This window comes from Corvus brachyrhynchos, unplaced genomic scaffold (genome assembly GCF_000691975.1).
Source record: "Corvus brachyrhynchos isolate BGI_N302 unplaced genomic scaffold, ASM69197v1 scaffold319, whole genome shotgun sequence".
NCBI classification, from domain to species: domain Eukaryota; kingdom Metazoa; phylum Chordata; class Aves; order Passeriformes; family Corvidae; genus Corvus; species Corvus brachyrhynchos.
Genome location: NW_008246065.1, coordinates 1,144,581 through 1,166,846, shown reverse-complemented (window position 1 = coordinate 1,166,846; position 22,266 = coordinate 1,144,581). Strand labels below are relative to the sequence as shown.

The following is a 22,266-nucleotide window of genomic DNA, read 5'->3' as shown; positions in this document are numbered from 1 at the left end:
CGCGACGCGGGTGCGCAGGCACCTCCCATGCAACGTGGCACTGGCGGGGCTTCACCCCCTCGCACTCTTCCCCTCCTCAGCCTGAGCCACGCCGTCCCCGCTTTCACAGCCCTGTTCTCTCCGCGAGCCCAGACCCTTCTCATCCATCCCTCTTCTGACTCTTCCCAGCTCAAGCGTCCTGCTCCTCAGTCTGCTCCTGTCATCGCGCTCTTGGACACGGGACAGCAGCTATCCCCACCCGGCATTAGCCACCAGCCACCCTCCTGTCTTTGCTTTAGCCACCTTTGAGCAGGTGCAAGAAGCAAAAACACTTCCCCAAGACGATCACCTTCATGAGATTGCGTCTTGTCGTAACGAAACAGACACGCCAAGCTTTTTGTGTTGGGGTGACTCCTTTGCTCTTCCAACATTTCGAAGGACAATTATCTCTGATCAGAAAAGCATGATTACAATTTCAACAAAGGTACTTTCACTTTCAGAAATAATGTTTTTACCAATATATTTGTTCAAAAATCCAGCATGTGAGAAGTTTGTGTAACTCTGACAAAGCTGCAGGCCATCGGACAATTACCTCAGCAAAACGGTAGTGGGAGGCAATGGGAGCGCTTAAATCCCACTGGAAATATCACCAATACACAAAAAGTCACAGAAACCACTGCTAGCAGACAAGTCAACAGTTGTTTTATTTCCACCTCAGCCCAATCCCATCCTGAATGCACAGTAACACATTGCTGAGAAGCTCCATTCGCAGAAGGAACTTGGATGGGCTCCCCATCTCACTGAAAATTATGGATATTTTCCACTTACACGCGCAAGGCCAAGATCTCATTCCTGGGAACTGGTGACACTAGAAGACTGAACACAAGAATCAATTGCATCTGTGCTTCCAAAATAAACAACAGCACAATACCTTCCAGCTGAAGGGATTTGGCCTGCACCCCCTGGACCTCTGCCTTCAGCACTGTGGCCAAAAGCTGTGTTAGCTGGTAAAGATTTCTTGGCTTTTGGGGTGGATTAAAAAATATAAAAGTTTGCTGCTTTGCTGAGGGAACTGCTCAGCAGCTGCACGTGACATTTCCAGGCAGATGCATGAGACAGGCACAACATTTGGAACTCAACTGGAAATGCCGTGCAAGCATCAGAAGAGCAGGGGGTAACACCCCGGCAGCAGCAGGGCCCAGGTGGCACAGCTGGGAGAGGTAAAGCACGTGGAGAGCACATGTGAAAGGAGCAGGGGCAGGGTGGGAGAACACAGCTTGGACATGCACTCCCAAAGCTTTTTTTAATCATATCCACTACTGCCAGGTATTCCAGGCAGAACATTAACACTGAAGCAGTACAGACATCACCAGATTTTATTTTTCTTTCAGAATCAGGTCACAAAGCCCAAAGTTTCTATTTTAAGTCTTAGGAACTCATACTCCTAGGACAACTACATCATCTTCGAGACAGGGTAGTGACAATGGGCTACTGATTAGTTTTAAGGCTTAATGTCAAGGATTTGGGGATGAGGGAGTACATAAGAACTGTGAGAATGTTTGGAGGTCAGATTGTACTCATGGTGCCTGCGCTGGTATCTCCAACAAACGCCCCGGAGCCCAGCTTCTTGTACATTCATGTAACAGGAAACCCAACCTACAGATCTGCCACAAATTGACCTCTCGAAGCCAAGATATTTTCGGTTCCGTTACCCCCCTTGATACAAATGTTTCCAAGATTTGTTTCTGCCCCTTTTCCCTGAAAATACTCCTGCAGAGGCAGAATCCCAGGTGGACACACCAGTGCCTGCCCTGTCAGTGCCATGTTCCCAACGATGCTCTGTGTGTTCTGCTCTCATGGTCAAGACCCAGTGCTCCATCAGACAAAACAACTTCAGAAAATCTTCCTTCCAGGTGAATTCAGTGGAGATTTTCAGGCATGGTTCATTTGCTGGTGTTTTTTTCATCTTTTTCCACAAATAAGCTGCAATACCCATATATAGCAAATATATAGCAATTACGACTTAATTCAAACTGTGCCAGTGTCCATATGCCATATCTCGACATTTTTACATTGATTTTTAGACCTTGCATCACTTTTTTACCAGCTTGTCCTTAATTTCACACAGTAAAATTTCCCTTAAAAATGAACCCATGTGTTTCATAACCTCTGGCTGCAGGCTTGGCAATATAGAGAGGATGATGTACTGTGAGTACTTACCACGTCACTGCACTCACACCGAAAGAACTGGGTACCGTAAAACTGAAATCTATGTTCAAATAGTCAAGTGCTCTTAAAAGTGACCATGAAATCTTTCGTGAGCCTCCCATCTCCTGCTCCATTCTGCACATCCATGACTTGTTAGCACACGGCATGGCAGCAAGCCCTGGGCTGCTCACCATCCCAAACGAGGGCAGCTTTGACAATTTGGATAAAGTTCAGCAAATTTCGCACTGGCAGGAACAGGTGTGAGAGTGTGTAGGGGGAAAGAGAATGTGCAAGACACCCAAAAAGGCAGACACACGCTTGATAATGTGATTTCAGACAAAGATACTATTTTAAAATTTGACTTGTATTCTGAAGAGTAATTTTACTTAAATTTAAATAACTGGATTTGAAAAGAAATGGAAGGAGTTGTGCTTAGCTGTTGCCATTGCAAAAATCTATTCTGGAACATGCTGAGCTATGAATAACACCACAGAAAAGTCGTAAAATGCACAGCTCAACGCCAAATTGCAGTTGGAAGACTGAAAATTAATCAACAGACTATGAGAACTCCAACTCATGATTTAAACCTGATTTCATTTACACCAACATAACACAACTGATTTCAGTAGAGGTGGAACTTATTTACATGAGTCTAAGAACTTAAAATCAGAAATGTTAACAATGAGGAGAGTAGGTCTTCAAAGTAAGAAACTCTTGTTTCTCTACAAAAAATCCCAGCCCTTTAAAATCTGGTTTTAGACTTAAAAAGGTTATTAAGAGCAGAAAATAAGACTAGATACTGCACTGCAAACTAAATTCTGGCCAGAAAAATGAGGCATTTTCAACAAAAATCATAGACTGTTCAGACTATCACAGGTTCAAAAAAGGCAGGTTTCAAACTTCATCAATGTTCTTCTTAACATCTCAATGTTCATGGTGGGCTGGCAAACACAGCTTCAAAGCTTTTCCTTCCAAATCAGCCAGTGCTGCAACACAGAGTATCATGAACCTGCAGGGACTCAGATTTACGGGGTTTTTGCCTAAAAGCTTTAGCACCAGTATTTTCAGTTTAGCTACAAAGCAATGAGTGACCGGCTGCTAGAACACACCACAGTGTGGTTAACCTTGGTCCTTTCTCAGGAAACAACGGGACTGGATGCTGTTAAGATCTGGGGTGGTTTTTCACAGTTCAAAGCCAAGAATCACTTTTGAGTTAAATTAACCTTAAACCAACAAGCCAATTTTAGTTTCAAACCAAGGTTTGTAAGTCTTAGCTAAATGCAGTTACTGAAGATTCACAGATACCAGAGTGAAAGAGCAGATAATAAAACAAGGTTTTAATCTTTTAATAAGATACAAACAGAGCAAATCTAAACACAACCTTCCTGCAAGGTACACACAGCATAAAACAGCCTTGAAGAGAATTCTTGTAGAAAACCATATTCTATTTCAGGCTTGCCTAAATAAATCAGGGGAATTTGTGCAGCGCTCCTCACTTTGAACTCACAGAAAGCTCTGACTCACTCCTTTGTAATACTTTCTAGTATAAGGAGGTTCACAGGGTCAACTTTTATCCCTGATCTTGTGGAACATTCCTCAGTACCTCCAACTCCAGCAGCTTTATGTGTGCCAAAATGCAGACTGCAAAACTCTGGCAGCAAACTTAAACATGCAGAAACTGAATTACAGGCTGAGTAACTCCTGTAGTGCTCCTACCTCACATTACTTACACCTATATCTCTTCATAAATTGCACCCAGAAAAAAAAACCAAGACCAAGTATTTCAAAACTTGAAATTTTAAGTGTGATTGTGATTTTTTTACAGTTCTATGCTCTTTCCATCTGACAGGGAAGAAAACGTTTCTTTAGATTAGTGTTAAACGTGCATTTTAAGTTTGATAATAACCTTACTGCTAAACCAGTGTTACTTTTTTTCTTCAACTTTGTTCTATAAAGAATAAAGAATTGTATTTTCTTTTTATACTGCCTTTAAATTTCAAAGGCAAATGTCATTTTTTTTTAACCTACAGGACTTAAACCCAGCTTTCAGAAAACAAAGCAGTACCATCAATTAAGTCTTGAGGTAAAGAAATATGGTTTTCAATGAGTAATTTCACAGCAATAAACATCCTGAGTAAAATATTCATATATTCAGCTAGAAATGAAATAAGAAATCATCAACAGAATCTTACAAGCATTCTAAGCCCTTCTGGACTACACATAGGTTGGACTGACTGGGGGGTGCAGTAAAGAAAACGCAGCTTTTGTGCAATGCTCAGTCTGGTATGAACCTGAAGGTAAAAAAAAAAAAAAAAGATACTTAACACATGCTTTCAACACCCACTTGTAAATACTAAAACAGGTATAGACAACAGAAATCAAAGATTTTTGCAACACAGGGAAATAGTAAAAATGATACCTGAGGTCAGTGTGTTTCTGCTAAGAACCAGATACAAATACAATAGACTTGTCTCCTGGTGCATGAAAACCAAGTACAGCTCCGTTGACTAGAAACATAATTAAAGAGAGAAACACAGCAAAATGGGGTATGGAAAATGAGCAATGCACGGCCCTAACAATAACTGAATCAGAACTCACAATTCTAGCATCCATATGCACTTCCTACAGTGACAGTAATTATGAAGGAATGCCCGTTTCTACAGCCTCAGTAAACTCAGACTTACCTGGATCCCTCTAACAAGTATCTTGCAATTTGTCTTCCTCTACTCACAAGTCACAGACAAGAGAGACTCCAGAAATACATTTCAGTAAGACTGCTGTAGAAGCATTTCAAGGAAATATCAATTTCTCAGTCATGCAGCTTATCAGACACTTGGCACTAGATACTGTGACCTTGAAACATGAATTCAAAGCATTACGTCACATACCTTGGCAAATTTCTATGCATACATCTTGTAGGACAGTTTCTGTGTTCTTCCATAAAAACCCACAGAACAAAAAGGTGCTGCAAGGAACTGTTTTGGAAGTCAACGTGAACACAGCATCACCTTGTGTATTGGCCTTAAGTCTTCAAAATGCAGCATATACTCAGCAGTATCTGTTCATCCTCTGACCTCGGGTATTGACCATTTCAAAATGTATCAGCAATACACATGAGCAGCTGTTACATTTCTGGAACAAGGTCTTGTTATATGCATACTGCAAGTTTATATCCATTAGTTCCCTTATGAAAATGTCCATTGTAAGTGATTAGAGAGATGTTTCTGGACCTTCGTACCCTTGTTCCATAGAGTACATAAACCCAAGTAGGAGGCAAGATTCACCTAGGAATAGTATCCTAGAAACATTCACATTTTATTTTTCTTAAGTCTGAAATCAGCCACGTTTCTAGACAATGTCACAAACTCCTCCTACAAAACCACAGCATGTACCTGTAAATGACAGAAGCCCCAATTCACACCAAGATAGCAAGAGCTCAGAAAATATTTCACCTCAGCTTTCCCTGAACATTTGCAAATATACAGAACAGATTTATTCTGTACAGAACACAAGCTTTGCAATTTACCAAAGTAAGGAGGAAGGCATAAACGTTTCCAGCCTTTGACTGTACAAGAGGGATCTGGTACAGCAGCTGTAGGATGGAACAGCAGCTCGAAGCAGATGAGTCCAAGGTGTATTTGTGTAGACTCCTTGTGCTTTCAGGTGCAAGTAAAACTCAAGTAGAAATGGTGCTACAAAGGTCTATTGCAAAACTAAATAGTCCTTTTAAAAACTAAGAGGGTGATTTTCCCCCCAGTCAGTACCTGAGTTGGAAGATTTGGAATAAGCAATAAATTGTACCAATTGGTCTTTCCCACCACACTTGACAACGAAGCATTAAAGGAAACAAATCATTTGTGGAGTGAAAAAGATCTGCCCCATTGAAAGGAACAAAAACCCCATGAAGAGCATTTTTCATGGAACAGCAGCCCAGTAATAATTCCCCATTTATTAAGGTCAAAGAACTAGCTACTCAAATGGAGGACAGCAGCTTTTCATCATCCCCTGTGATATTTATACTTCTACAGAGTTGGCTCTAGTAAGTCAGTTTCAATCCAGGAAATGTGAGCATTATCCAGTGTTTCATGTGGTAGACCTACAGTTCTTATTCAACTCTCATCCATCTCTGTTCCAGAAGCTGTCAAGCATGGGAAGACGTTCAACAAGCAGCTCTGCGTATCTGAAACTACTTCAGTTATACAAACAAAAAGGTCAATATAGACACACAACAGAATGCCAAGCTAAGAGGTCTACATTAAGCAAAAGTCTACAAATTCAGATGCTTAATGCAATTTGCTCCTTTGTTTAGTCACCTCCAGTGTTCTCTCTTGGTTATCTAATATGCACCTATTTTCTGAGGAACCAAAGAGGTTATGTGGTTTCTACTTTTGTAATTTTAAAGCCACATTATTTTAAGCAAGCAGATAAAGCAAGTTTGTGTCTGAATGGTCACAACCCTCAGGGTACTGCTGCATTATCTGTGTAAAGCTCTTGTGATCTTAAATGTGTTTGACAATCTGCCTTGGCACTGCTGCTGCTGCACCAGGCACACTGGGCTGTACCACCTTTTCTCACCATCCTTCCCCTTCCTCCTCCTCCTCCCTCCCATGTCAGCAGCTGGGAAAGACAGCTACTGAGAATTTGGGATCTGTGAGAGCCACGTTCATGCAAGGAATGGTGACTGAGCCCTTGTTTTAGAAGGGAAACATTCAAACAGCATCACCCATCAGTACAGAAAAGTCAGTTTACACTAAATTCCCTGACACAACTCCATTAAATGTTTTTCTTCTAAACAAAAAACACTGTCTGTGCAACCCTGATGCCTTACTGACAGCTTCAACACTAAGAAGGCAAAGCCACGTATCCTTCCACAGCATATCAAGAATACTTTAACAACCAGTTAAGATTCAGATCAGCTTTAATTGAAGCATAAGGAGCTGTGTATTTAAGCAAGAATAACTTGTATTCAAATAATCATTACTGATGTCAAATTAACGTTCTGAGTCATTACCCTTCAAATGTCAGTGGGCAGAGCATGTCATTCACACATCCATGATCTACATCAGCACACAGCCTCAGATGGACAACAGAATCAGTGTTCACTTGTCAACATCAAGTCCTGTTCCTTTTTCAAGTAGAACATTCAGTAAACACTTCAGGATTTTCTTTGATTTGAAATTATAGTACAGTGGAATGGGATTCTATCCATGTGATACTGAAAAGCACAACAACTTTTAGAGGTTTTTTTAAACAATCAACTGGATTCATAGAAGTCAGCTGAAATGAAACACGACAAAGATCTTCCTAGAAGCTACTGCCTTGCAGTTGCCTTTATATGAACAGAAACTTCGTTAATAGTGAAACCTTTAAATTTATCACTGTGGGACAGACACCACATGTGATCAGAACAAATGAATTCTCACTTACTTTCAAGAGAAGAACTTCCTTTTGCTATTACAGCTGCAATCCAGATCCCAGATTATATCTATATATGAAGATTTGAGCTGGAACAAGGCAGTTCTTCACAAACCCCATCCATTTTTTGGAAGTATACTGAACAAAAGATTGCCTGTATCTTGCAATGTAAGAACAGTGCAACAAAATCTTTTATTGCTGACCAGGAAACAGTTTCACGTGATTAAAACAAACACTTGTGCCCTTGTTCAAAAACAGTCAGATAATTAAGAAGTATCAGACACTAATCATGTCCATACAGTTTAAGTCTGCTTCCTTGTGTACAAACACAAGAAAAACAAATCACTATTTTCTGCAAAACTAAGCCTTATTCACTGCGAGACTTTTTTGAGTGAAATGAAGGCAATGGCTCTGGTACAGTGAATCGCTTCTCATGAAGTTATCTTAGTAAGAAGGTTCTGCAGGAAGAGTATGTCTAAAAACTGTTAGCAAATATACACAAGGAGGCAGGACTGATGAGAAGCTACCTTAGATTTACAGCCTTACTACTGCAACTCCGCAAAATACAAAATTATTTTGTATGAAAATTTTTTAAATAAAACATCTTTTACATGATTGCAAGTGCATAGTTTACAAGTTCAGCCTTGTCTGCCTGTTGTCAGTTTTACAGCAAAGAGGGACAATGCTTTGACAGATGACAAATACAGGATAAGCCCTTTATCATGTTTCACTTTTATTGAACATTTTCTGCAAATGCAGATTACAACCTTGCTTTAGGTTGCACGCATCAACTTAAGCCATAATAAATCAGTATTTTTGAAATCCAAATCCTAGTGGTAAAGGTTAGGTAGTGGTCGATTTCTGTAGTTAGAGAAATTACAACAGTGTAAGTGTCACTCATAAAAGCAGTATGGTGCAAGAGGCTCTTTGGTGCCAAAAAATTGTCAGTGATGCATTTATGAATGCTACTGAGTAAAAAGCAATCTAATTTACAACTCTTCCTCGCAGTGCTAGAGAAACATTAAAGGACACTGGAGACTCCCACATCTTGAGCAGTCTGCGAAGAAATATCACCATTACAGAAAAGCTGTATAAAAATCAATGACAAAAGACTTAAATCAGAAGGTATAACCTATCTTTCATCCTGAAATACAGGTCAGGTACGGCCCAGCTCTACAGCAGGCATATTAAATAATCAGATTTAAAGTGATCTACACATTGAGACCTGAAAGATCACTGCCTTAATCTCACACCCATTTATATGGGCATTTATGTGGCAATGTACTTGCATCATCTAAATCTTCAGTAGCGCCTAAAGAACAAACTGCCTCCACACCAGCATGCACCCAGAACAGCCGTATGGCAAACACCTAGAAGGATGTAGAAACCCCAGATTTCAAGTGAAGCCTAAGAAATCCTAAAGGAACTCACAATTTGTATCTCTACTGATTTGTGACTTTTTAAACCAGCTGAGTGTACCAAAAACACAGACTTACTTGTGAGGTTTGTCCAAACTACAATGTATAGGCCGATCCTCGCGTAGATATACACATATGTACAAAATTTATAGAAAAACAAGAGTCCTGTAGACAAGATTCCTATCTTGAGTGGAAAGACACTACATATACCCTAAAGGAGAAATGGAGATAAAGGGCCAATTCTGCCATCACGAGCACTCGTGGTTCCACACTACCTTCAGTCATTATTGCATGCATTAGATGCCCAGAGTCACAGCTACCTCTGGTGCAGCTGAGCCAACTGACTAAACTGCTCTTCCACTACATCTCACTTTCAGCCCAATCTGAAAGTCAAGGTACTACTCCACACATCAATAAAAGAGGAGAAAGAAAACCCTCATGTGATTCGCTACAGCAATAAATGTAGTTATTTGCACAACCTGGCTGGGTTTAACACACCTGCAAATCTCCATTTCAAAACAGACTATTCTACCTCGCAACACCTGCATGGTCAGAAACAGAAAAGAGAAAATATACAGCTTCTCAGACACTCACTTAGAACTATCATCTCTAAAAATCAAACTTTCTGTTTCTTTTAAAATGCAAGTTTGCTTCACTGAACTACCACTGACTCTTCCCCTGCCAACCCGCGCCTGCCTCAGCATTCCAGATTACAGCTGAGGCATTTGCACCCTCTAGCTGTCACAGGGAGGACACATTACTTATATCTAACTTACATTCATTTTCAACTTCAAATTTATTGAGGCAGTTTATATCAATGTATCCATAAAATAATTCAGAAATAACCCAAGTATACCATTTAAACAGCTTCATGATTTATCCATTTACACACTCAGTACACATACAACCCAGCCTCTGTACAGGTTCATCACATGCAAACCACCCATAAAGACAAAAACTTTAATTAAAAATAAGTCACAACTCAGTGTACTGTTTCAACTGCATCTCCATTTACCAAATGGCACATTGAATATTCTCTAAAATAAGATGTTTTTAACAATCTTGTTAAAAAATTCTTGGGCAAAATATTTCTAGACTTAAAAAACATCAAGATTTTTCAAAACACTCAAGATACTATACAACTTATAATAACCTTGAAATAGGTTTACAAGGTTGTTAACCAAGGTATTTACATACCAAATAATGTAAAGCAAAAAATTTGTATTTCTAATGACAAAAAGGTGATGCATTAAAGATTTATGAAATTAAAATTAAGGCTCTTTGTTATAGTTCTTTATGTAACTTTACATAATAGCCAACTTTGGAAATGTCAGTCTTGCACATTCTTGTCAATCTACTGCATTTAAAGCAGTAGAGTATATTAAGTATTACTTTGAATAATTACATTGCTACTTCTATGTTTGAGCATGCTTTTGAAACACTGTAATTATGAAATATTTACAATGTGTAGCCTTCAAACTTTATGTAAAAGCCCAAGTATGACTGTCTGATTTGAATACAAACAACATACTTGTAAAAACGTTTTTACTTCTCAAAATTAAATGTAAACCACTACAGTTTTAACAAGCAAACCAGCTCTGTAAAGTTTCAACGTGTGCCTGAATGTGGACAGTAAAAGTTATGTGAAATTTCTCAGACAGTACTGTTTTTCATTTCAGACTCAACTATTCATCGTATCAACTGTTTTCTGTAAGCATGTAGAAAAATTAAATATTTTTTAAAAAAATTATTCCAAGACCTCCATATACTTAGAGCTATGTCCGTAGGTTTCTTGAAAACTCAATACTGTCTCGCAGGTTGTGGTGATTGGTCCACAGTTTATTTCAGGATGTGTGTTCAACTGAAAGCAACTCGCTGTTTTTCAATGTCATTTCTCTTAAAAGCACAATGATATAAAACACTGAAGACAAAACAAAAAAAAAATGGAATGGTAACCTAAATATCAAATTCATTAGCCATTTCTCCTACTATATCAAAATTTGTAGTCAGAATTGTCTTTATTGACTTTATTTTTAATTTTTGTACACAAAGAAAAACATGTTCATATCCATCATGAACAAAAACTTAAAAAGGCAGAACTAGAAGACATTTGTGTCCTTCACCAAAGCAAAGCTGTGCTAAAGGTTCCAAACATTTCCATTTTTAAAATAAATATTTTCTTTTTTTTCATTGTCTACATTCCAGTCTTCAGAATGTCACTGGAAACTGCAGCCTATCATGAAATACACACTTTTAAACAGAGTCCCAGCTCACTGCGTTTGGTAGCTTGCCATACCATATCCAGCTTGGTTAGGTATTACAGGAGCACCTTGTCCCTGGGCAGGTTGAGCACCAAATCCACCCATCCAGGCAGCAGATGGAGATTGGCTTAAAAAGAAACAGGATGGTTAAAAAAAAGTAGGGAAAAGCAACTTAAAAAAAACCCCCAAAACCATAAAAACATACTTCCTACTCAACTACTTGTGTCAAAATAGAACAGTTTATTCTTCTTTTTAATGAGTAATTCAGGTTAAGCACTACAACATGTGATTCCTGAAAATATCATGAGCTTTTTAAGAACAAAGGAGAAAAAGCCCCACAAACCTTGGGTACCAGTTGGATATGGCACCTGCCTCCAAAGGCACGAACACACACAGGTGGCTGGAACTCAACATCAGTGATGCAGAAAGGCAAAATACACCCAATACTTCACGGGCATGAATGCCAGTGAGAGGTTTAACAGGGCTCAATACGTTTAATTGGCACCAGATAATGAAGAACTAGGCAAACAAGTTATTTCAAAATTATGTTAAAACAAGGAGTTCTTGTGAAGACTTCAGTCTTCTAGAGATCCATAATTAAAAGCCCATCCAAATTCTGAAACTGCACCAGTTCCAGTGTCTGTGTGTAGTTCCTTCTCTCTCTGCAGGCAAATACCCAGGCTCCTGCCTCAGACTCACCACCTCAAGTAAGACTCCAGAATATATTTAGATATCAGACAAGACCGACCACCACCCAAAATTTTACCACACTGGGTGGTCTTTGTGCCTCCACCACACACGAAATGTGCCACCGAGTACAAGTCAGAGCAACTCACCCCAGCATCAGCTCCATGGCAAGCACTGAACATAAGCTTTAAGCACACAGGAGTTCCCCTAAGGTTTTAAACCTTGTGCAATCCTTGACCCAAATGAGCATGAAACTTAAGATACAGCACTCTTGGAATATTCTAAAAAAATTAAATAGAATTACTCACTCTACTCCAAAACCCTGTTGATTCCATGCTTGGCCATACATTCCATACGATGGTACTTGCCACCCATTAGCCATATATTGCCCATACTGCTGTGGATTTCCATATACTTGGCTCCATTGCCCCCACTGACTGTAATCCACCTGCAGAGAGAATAATCCATTGTACTTCAGGTTCTAGAGATGGTTTATGTTGCATTTGTGCTGCTGAAGGCAAAGTTTTGGCTATATCAATCAGAGAGCAAAAACAAGCAATAACGAGATCTGAAAAATAAGATGTCACTCTGACTTAACTAGGTCCTTGTACTGAAAAATGTATTTGTGTGTGCTTGAAACCCCAAAGACTATTTGGTTGGATAGCCACCTAATCTGCAGTTAGCAAAACAGCAAGAATTAGAATTACCTCAAAGTTTCTCCCTATCTTGGATCATATCCAGAAGACAGTAACAGATATTCCATCAAAATCACTAGCCCAATTTGATGAACTGGAACATAACTGAGACAGAACATGGAATTTCATAAGAACTCCACCACAAAATTTAGCCATTATAACTGGGAAGTCATTACAGGTATAAACACAATTGCTTTTGTAATACAAAGAAAAGGTTAAGTACAGTTACCTGTTGGAAGTTTTTAGTCATATCAGGGGATTCTTTACCCCAATAACATTTAACAACATGTCCTTCAATTGTGGTTCCATTAACTGAAACAATAGCATGTGCAGCACTTTCATGGGTTGAAAACCTAAAGAATGTAAAAACAAACTAATGTTATGCTTTACAGTACTTCCTCCTGATTACCTAAAAAACAGACTCCATACATACAGGAAATCCAGAGAAAAACATCTGCTTTCACAAACATTCATCTTCTCAGGTAAAAATGTTGGTGGCCCTTTTTACAAGTTCCAAATGATTCTATGAATATATGGTGACAGCTTTCATTGTATCAGGACAAGTTCAATCCAGAGAAACTACACAGAGATGAAGCATTACTACATGCACAGACCCAGAGATTTTGCTTTCTCTGTCCATACCTGACAAATGAGTAACCTTTTTCTGGAAACACCCTTATTTCCATAATCTGTCCAAACGGTGAAAAAGTCTGTCTCATAAGTTGATCTACAACACAAGGTGTTTTTGAATTAATAATCATCCTGATGTCCAAAAAGTTTCAATAATAAAAAACAATAGAACACTTCATACCTGTTAGCCCCGAGGCAATTCCTCCACAGTATACAGTACAATTTTTTGGACTTGACTGATTTACTACGTCTTCAAATCTCAACTGTTTTGTATTATCTATAAAGAGAGAAGGCTGGTTTTCAGCAGTGGGCTGACAGTAACCCAGACACTTACCTCGTACACAAGCATGAATTTTGCATTCAACAAACACATTCAATACTTTATGACAGACCAGTAGTGCCACCACTATGTTGATACAACATACCAGAAACTCTATTCAAGATCTGGAAGGCAAGCTAATATGCGATTTAAGTTACATGATTGGCTTACGTTTTATTCCCCCATTGAACAGTGACAAGACAGCAAACACAACACAGCGGGACATGAAGCTCTTACTTTCTTGTGTACTTTTGGGGGCTGGTGGTTTCCTTGTTGCCCAGTTAGTTCTGATCTGGCGGCCTCCCAACCACTGGCCTCCCATGTGTACAATAGCATTTTCTGCATCCTGAAGAGATTAAAACAGAGATTGTAGCACTTCCAAACAAGAAGCATGTACAAATCTACTCTCAAGACTTGGTTATCAGTTAATTTTACTGAGAAAACCAGTAACAGTACTAAGAGTATGAAATTCTGAATAATCATAGCAGGCAAACATTAATTAACATGAAGGCAACTGGTTAAAGAGAAGTCATTTGGTAAAAACTTCCTCACACACATTTTCTACACAGGCTAGAAGCCAACTGCAATCCTACACATACTACCTGTATATATGCCCTATGCAGACATGTACACACACATATTTATACCATATATACATATACTATACAAGCATCTGCATTAGAATGTTCAAAAAGCTGCCCAAAAAAGCAGGAAGGTCATACAGATGCCAGGACCAATTACTGAAATAAAACAACTATCATTAAATGTTTCTTCTGCTCCCTGGAGACATGCAACAGATGCTTTGTAAGCTCTCTGTGTGTTAAAGCTATTGTATGAACACACATGAGAGTCCATGGCCCACACAGAGTAATTTTTATCTTGAACATGAAACAGAAGACAATCTTTGAGTTCACATTGTAAGCAGAAACATCTGGTAAGCAAGGGTAAGTTTGCTAACAGCTGCAAGGAGCAATTTGTCTCCCAACTGCTTTGGAAGAAGACAGGCAGAGCAAATAGTTAGTACATGTTTTAAATGCTTTTCCAAGGGCACAAAGCTTAAGAAAAAACCTGCCAAGCGCAAGGGACAAAGAAAATGTGGACAAGTTAAAGGTGAGCTGCTCCCAGCTGGAATTTTCTTCTCAAACTCAGGACCTTGATCCTTCTAGGTTTTAATTCCATTGAGTACTCATTTTGAAAACACATAAATACAAAAATGAAATTACGAAAGATGACCAGTAAGAAAAGAAAAACCCAACCTAAAAGACAAAACCAAACCACCACACACTAGAACACCCCAATTTATTCAAGCACCCTTGGCTCCCAAAATGTGGTGAATACAACATAATGAACTGACTAGGAAAGGAAAAATTCTCTGCTGAATCTTGCTGCTATTCTGCTTGAGGATCATAGCTATGACAAAAATGGAACAGAGCCTAAGCCATAACTGATCCAGTCCAATGCAGGAGTTCCATTTTCTCTTAACTGTGGTATGCATTAGGAGCTCAGGCTGGAGTACCTGAAGTCTGGGAGCATATCCCACTTCCCCAAACCTAGCAGAATGATATATTCTGAAAAACAGGCCTTAAAATACCAGCTCGGAACAGTCATGCCATAACCCCACAGGTCCAGCTGCTGTGGGAATGAACAGCAATCAGGACTTAAAATTGAGAGTACTTTTTAGTACTATGTTTAGAATTCATCCATTGATTTTGTAGAATGAATACAAATTTCAAACTGGAGTTTTTATGGCTCAGTCTGAAAAGAATCCAGTAACTTTCATTCCATGACTGGGAAGAGGGATTACAAGGAAATAAGACAGCTACTCCTTGCCCATTTCAGCTGTAATGCAGAACAAACAAAGTGTAACTGGAAAAATACACTAAATCAAGGCATTCAATTGCAGTATCTTATGGCATTGGCAAATCCGAAGAAATTAAAACTTTTTTTCTTATTATGACAGCTCCAGGTAACTGTTACAGATGATCAAAAGAGATCTGACATGTCAGACTCCTGACCACATGAACAGGCTTTATATGCCTAAAATTCTGAAACTGTGTGTTTTTCCGATGCAAAATACTTAAGGAAAATGATTGACAGTTCCCCCACGTTGTCCCAAACATACATACATCTCCTGTACAGGTGAATTTGTTTCCCTGGGTGAAGTCTAATAAACAGCAAAGACATAAACAGGCAAAACTAAAAATGGAAGACAGGAACTATTTTAAACCTGCATTGTGATTACTCACCAGTTTGTTATAAAAAGATACAAAACCATAGCCTTTTGACTTTCCAGTTGCCATATCTTTAACTACCCGTGCATCCCTGTGAAAAGAAGCACAGCTATATGAGGGTAGTATTGATAACCTGCAAAATAAAAACTAAAAGGAACCACACACACTGTATTGTGAGCATAATTTTTTCTTATAAATTCAGTTAGCCCTAAAACTACAGTCATTCCTGAACTCTCCCTATTGCTTCTTTACCTGTTAGAAAAAAGCAGTAGGACAAAAAAAATAACATGTAATAAACATGCAACCTATGCACATAACCTATACTGGCTATAACTAGAATGTTCAAATTTGAAGTATAAGAGAAACAAAGTTTCCTTTTCTAATATTCTATTGGCTAGGGTCCTCTAAGGTTTACTGTTCTATAAATTACTGTAACAATTCTATCTAATTTACCATGCATTTTCTAAATAGTTAAATGTCTTCTGCCTAGTGATACAAAATATATGAAATATTAAAAAAATCGAAAAAGAGGAAAAAATAGGAATTAAAAGGCATACATGGCCTGTTAACAGATTTCTTTATTTTTCTTGGTCAATTCTCTACCATCATTTTGGAGTTTGGGTAGCTGTAAATTTTGAAAAATTGACATTTTCAGAAATTTAAGAAAGGAGAATAAAACTAACAACAATGCTAAGCACACCAGTACGAAAACAACAAATTTACACAGAAATTTTAGTGAGTAAGTTAAAATGATTGGAAATATAGAACTGCACTGAATATAGAATGTTAAAATGTAAATACTAAAATATGTATATATAAATAATGTATAATAAGAATAAATAGAAATGAGAAAAAATCTACAACTGAGTTCCAGTGTGCACAGTTCCTTGCAGTTAGCCTTCAAGATCCTGTCCATTCTTATGAGCAATTCTGCAAAATAACCAGAATGCTATTACTTTTAATTGTGACTTGGACTTTAGAAAAACTGCAGGTCTCAGGTATAAATATAGATTGAGAAACAGAAACCTGAATTATTCTTTTTAAATTGATTTTTAAAACAGTACTACTTACCACATTAAGAGACAAAAAAGCAAAGTAAACAAAACAGCAGAGGTAAGAAATAAGATTTATGATTCATTTAAAACTATGCGTACAGAACAAGAGAAAAAAATAAGAATTTTGTTCTTAGCAATATATTCCTGTAAAGTAGTACAAAAACGTTCATGTGCAACTTTGATTTTTATAAAGATAAACTGATAGAAGATAACAGACTTTTTTTGTAGCAGTACTCTTTAGGACATATATACTTTAGCACTCTCAAGGATTTTGTAATGTTAAATATATTCAATTAGAACACCAGGTCATTTAGTATCACCTGAATTGTCCAAGAGAAGTTTAAACAAACATTCTCGTAACTGGCAGAAATGTGCACATAATGTAAAGCCACTATTCTTTCATTTAAGGTATTATAATTGTAATCCATCCCATTATCATCCAAAAAACCAGATTTCATTCTTATTAGTATTGGCTTTTTTCAAAATATTCCCAAGTTATTAACTAGCTGCTTTATAGAATTATATTCCAATTTTCCCAGTTTTCCGTACTGCCTATGAAAATGCAGCAAAAATGCACATAAACCACACCCAGGATACAACATATACCAGTTGTCAAGTCACTACTCTGTATACATTCTCAACACCAAAAAGTCACACTTAGAGCAGTAATTAAATTTTAATAAAAAGATGAAGGACATTAGCATAAAGATTAGGTTAAAAGCACAATGCTTTCAGCAAACCAGAGCACAATTACATCACTGTATTTACACCATGAGACACACTGAGATACAACCCCTCTTTACTACCCACCCACCCACCACAAGGAAATGAACAGCAGAAAAATTATCTCAATAGATAAAAAAATAACATTTCAACTTAGAAACACATCTTCACTATCATATTTTCTAACTGATAATGGAAATGTTTACGATGATACTTACGATATTTTACCGAAAGGAGCAAATGCTGACTTGATGTCTTCTGTTGTTATTTCTGGACTTAAATCCCCAACGAACACATGGAAGTGATCTGAAAATAAATAATTTACTAATCAAATATTTAACTGCTATCTAAAGTTTCAACTCCTGAGAAAGTGATGCTCTGCACACAGCACTGGGAACAGGAACGCTCAGGATTCCATGTGAAGAGCAGCAGCAATTTAATCTGTCCACTCCGGTTTCCCCAGTTGTAAAGCAGAAACAGAAGAATTAGTTTGCAAAATTCTATTAAACACTAGATGGGAAGGAGAGAAGTTATGTTTAAATGCATTTATGATAAATTATTACCACTTTGTGAAGTATTTGTGTACAAGTGATACTGTGGCTTTACATTACTTACTGGATGTATCTTTTTTCTGGCTACTTGGTGTTGTTGCCCAGTTTACTTTGACCTCCTGAAAACAAGTATAAGATTTAGTAAAAATTCATAAAATTCTTACATTTTATAAATTCATTCAAGGGTGGGTTAAAACTGTCAACATTTACAAATCATCATTCAGTATAAAACACCATCATAACTAGAACATCACAAACAATACATTTCCTAAACAAGACTTACTTTTTTTGTATCAATATTTTTAAAAGATTATTCCATCAATATTTAATCTTGGTAAAACATCTTCAACAGTTTTATTAATATTTTCACACAAATCTGTATTCTTTAAATCTAAGATTACCATGTGAGCAACTTACCTTTCCCAAAATTTTTCTCCCATTCATAGCAGCTAATGCAGCAGCTGCATCTCTGTGTTCATAAAATTCCACAAAGCAATAAGGGTCATTGCTTGTATGCTGCAAAACAGAAAATCCAACAGAAGAGTTGACCCTTCTGCTATCGGGTTGCTGAGAAGAAAATCCAGGAAAATATATTACTTATAGCTAGAAACTTCCAGAATTATTTGCATCAGATTTATGAAATAGCCTTTGACATTACACTTAAATGCAAGAATTATTAAGATGGACTTTTTATTAAAGGTCTAGCAATTTCTGAAGGATAGTTTGCTTTGAATGAGGACTGAAGTTTACTGAACTAAAAATAACTTATAAGAAAAGTGATCTGCAGACTGGATGGAAAGGAGGGGAAAAAAGGGGAAGAATGGAGAGAAGAACAAAACTGCCCTGTGCAAATACTCAAAGCTAGAAAGGTTTATTCCCCAGATACAATTTTCTCTTGCTCTACTTAAGAAGTCTTTCCATTTATTTGACTGAAAACCACCAGCAGGCAGCAACCTGGAAGCTGCATAGTCTCAGTCTCAAGTGAAAAATGTCATACCCAACAACTGGGGAATAACTTTCTAAAAGAACTCAAAATAGCTTGACTGAGGGAAAAGGATCTTAATCAATTGACTGTTAACTCTGTTAAACCTTGAGTACAACCTGTTTTTGTAGGATGGCCTATCAAATCACCTTTAAAAATACTCACTGACAGAGGTCACTGAAGAAATAAATGTACCAGAGTATAAAGTGCAAAGAACAGAAGAGTTTTCTGAAAAGCTGATCAAGTGGAAAGGATGTCTAGAATGCCAACTTGAACACTGGATTTTGATCTACCTCCAAGACGTAATGAGTACACAAACTCTAACCAAAACATTTCCATTAACCACTCTGCAAATGCATGGACCTAAAGACGACAAACACTAATATTACACTAAACAAATTATTTCTCACACGGACAGGGAAGGGTCTAGCAGAGAGAAACTGTTCTGGCATCAGTATTCTCACCTATCAATCTCCCCCAGTGCCAGGTAGAACACAGCTGTAAGTAACACAAGTTAAGAGAACTCTTTTCCAGCATTCCTATTTAACTTTTGACAACTCACACATACTTACACTGATGAACAATTCTAATCCTTCTCCCTACAGCTGGATTGTACAGCTTCAAACATAGTTCTGTCTACCTCTGAAGCTGTTAAGATGCAACAGTTGAATGGATCACAAGGCCTTTATACACCTGAAATGATCATGGAGTCTGAAGTCATCCTCCTGAACAGTCAGTACTTGGGGCCTCTAACCGATGCACAATGAACAGATGAGAGAAAATGTACCTGAGATCATAAAAAAAGTTTCAGCCACAAAGTTCTCTACAAGCACACTCACCTCAGATGCCCCAAAAGAGAAAGCCTTAATTCACCTCTCCTCCCACACTACTTTGGAAAGCCCATTTAAGACTTAGAAAATTTAGTGCAGTTTATGCTTCAAATGAAGTGCAACCTTACTTTTAGATTGTAGGAAGGTCTTCTTTAGCACTGAGAACTTGTCTGAACACAAGAAGAATCTCTTTGAAAGAGAGTCAGGTGTTCAAACTACCTACAAATCTGTCTCACCACCCTGAGTACTATATACCCCCAAAACAAACACTAGAAATCTTTCAATACTTGACGTGTTCATGTCACATACTCTTAAGAAAGAAAAAGAATGATTTGATAAACCAGGCTAAAATGGAAAAATCACGAGTTTTTAAAAGGTGATGGTGGTAGTAAGAATGGTAAGAAGCAGCTAACCATGACTCAGTTCCTAGGAAAGGTTTACCACACACCATAGAAGGATGGACACTATGGACAAGTCCTGTGACAGCTGCAGGCCAATCCCAGTCTAGAATCCAACCTGCATTTGCTGTGACTGCTTGGTGGCAGGTGCTGAGCTCAGCCCAATGCATCCACCTCTGTGACTGAATACAGCTGCCAGCAGTTTTTGTTTATCTACCAGTTTCATAAAGATGTCTCACTTACGGGAAGATCTTAAAACCCTAAAGCCTCAACCAAGGTGAAATGAGTGCTGGAATTTCTCATCTGATCCTCAAGAAACCAAACTGATGCCAACATGTCTCAACCAGCCAAAGGTGGGAGCAGCAGCACCTTATGTCTGTAGAGCACATGACAATCAAAACTGTTTCTTCAGAGAAAAACTAACAACTGTGATATTTCAGCCTTCTGTTATTTTTCTCCAATAAACTTAAAGCAAATTCAGCAGGGAAAAGTGTCACATGGGAAATTATTAGTCCAGACAAGGATGAGAGTGATGAAACAAGCAGCAAGTTGATGATAAGCTAAAAACAAGGAAACAAACAAGCTGTGTGACACACTGAAAGGAAACAAAGCCCACAGGGGAGCTTCTAGTAGCATTCCTAAAGAAGTCTGGTCACAAGATTTGCCTTCTAATACTTTCATTAACAATCTTGACAAAAAACTAATATAACTGTCCTCAGGAAATCTGTAATTGCAAATCAGTATGAAGCATAAGATGTAGCAAAAAGTAAAAAGAGCATACAGAAACCAGAGATGAAGGACCAAAGCTTAAACCTGGTAGAAGCTCTGATTAATCCCTGCCTGCTCAAAGCTTACCAGTTATAAATGTAAAAGGAAGGAAAAATATCAGGGAGAGAGAAGTTTTGTGGGATGTGTCAACAAGCTCACAGAAATGGCTACCAACCCTAAAGGTACCAGAGTACTTACAATAGAGACAAGAAAGCATTAATACTTACCAACACTCTGTGCAAAAGACCTTGTCTGGAATACTATGGAAATTTTGTCACTTTGTTTCAAGAAAAAAATAATTTAAGAACAGACAGGTGCAGACAAGAGCTATTTGTACTGGTGCAGACAAGAGCTATTTGAACTGGGTCAGAAAAGTCCGAGGAAGAGCCAAGCTTATTTTGAAGGATTTTTTACTTTTCATCCATAGCAAAGAACCATTTATTCAAGAGGGAAAAGAATTACTGAGGCTCATGTTCAAATAAAGTGAAAAATGCACAAAATAGCCATGAATAACATTTGAAATAATAAGGTTTCTGATCAGCAGAACAATGTGATTCTGAAAAGAGGAGTAACAATCTTTTAAATAAAGTGGAATCTCATCATCAGCTGATAAAAGGTATGTCACAGCTACAGGCAAAAGCACTGCACACATACAGTCACACAAAACACAGTCACAGCCAAACACAGTCACAGCCAAAGAAACCCACGGCCAGTAATGTTAAAAGAAGCCCTTAACTCCATTTATTTTGGACAACTTAGGATAAAGTTACATTACATTTGCTACCCCCCCGGATGTGGAAGGCCTTACCTCTGTTATCATTTTACAGCTTTTGCATGGTCCAATCTGGCTGAATAACTGAAGTATGAGAACCTCAGTCACATCTCTGGAGAGGTTTCCTACATAGCTACACAAGGAAACAAAAAACCAAGATTTTAAACCAGAAATCATCATCTTTTAAAATGTAATTATAGTTTTTAGAACTTAAACGACTATGAAGAATCTCCCTTTAAAACATCTCAGGTGTCTTTAAAGACAATGTTTACAAATTATTTCATCGTTTTAATGCAGCATTCATATGGTTTCTAAATTATAACGTTGGCCACACAACTGAGAAG

The 22,266-nt window shown here is 38.0% G+C and overlaps 1 protein-coding gene across 4 annotated transcripts; it reads right to left on the bottom strand.

The window, feature by feature from the left end:
• Positions 1 to 7,087: 7,087 nt before the first annotated feature.
• TIAL1 (TIA1 cytotoxic granule-associated RNA binding protein-like 1) lies at positions 7,088 to 22,090 on the bottom strand. 4 transcript variants are annotated; one of them, XM_017746817.1, is made up of 12 exons: positions 21,959 to 22,016; positions 18,590 to 18,688; positions 18,237 to 18,291; positions 17,840 to 17,927; positions 16,401 to 16,773; positions 15,859 to 15,934; positions 13,850 to 13,958; positions 13,475 to 13,570; positions 13,306 to 13,390; positions 12,893 to 13,016; positions 12,277 to 12,416; positions 7,088 to 11,408 (listed from the first exon to the last, which is right to left on the bottom strand). In XM_017746817.1, coding segments are annotated over exons 5-12 (750 nt in total). In that variant the 5' UTR covers positions 16,403 to 16,773; positions 17,840 to 17,927; positions 18,237 to 18,291; positions 18,590 to 18,688; positions 21,959 to 22,016; the 3' UTR covers positions 7,088 to 11,290. The 4 variants fall into 4 exon arrangements, with proteins under 4 accessions (XP_017602306.1, XP_008641402.1, XP_017602305.1 ...); XM_008643180.2 differs by lacking the exon at positions 16,401 to 16,773 and having other exon boundaries at positions 18,590 to 18,739; positions 21,959 to 22,090; XM_017746816.1 differs by lacking the exon at positions 16,401 to 16,773 and having other exon boundaries at positions 21,959 to 22,089.
• Positions 22,091 to 22,266: the final 176 nt, after the last annotated feature.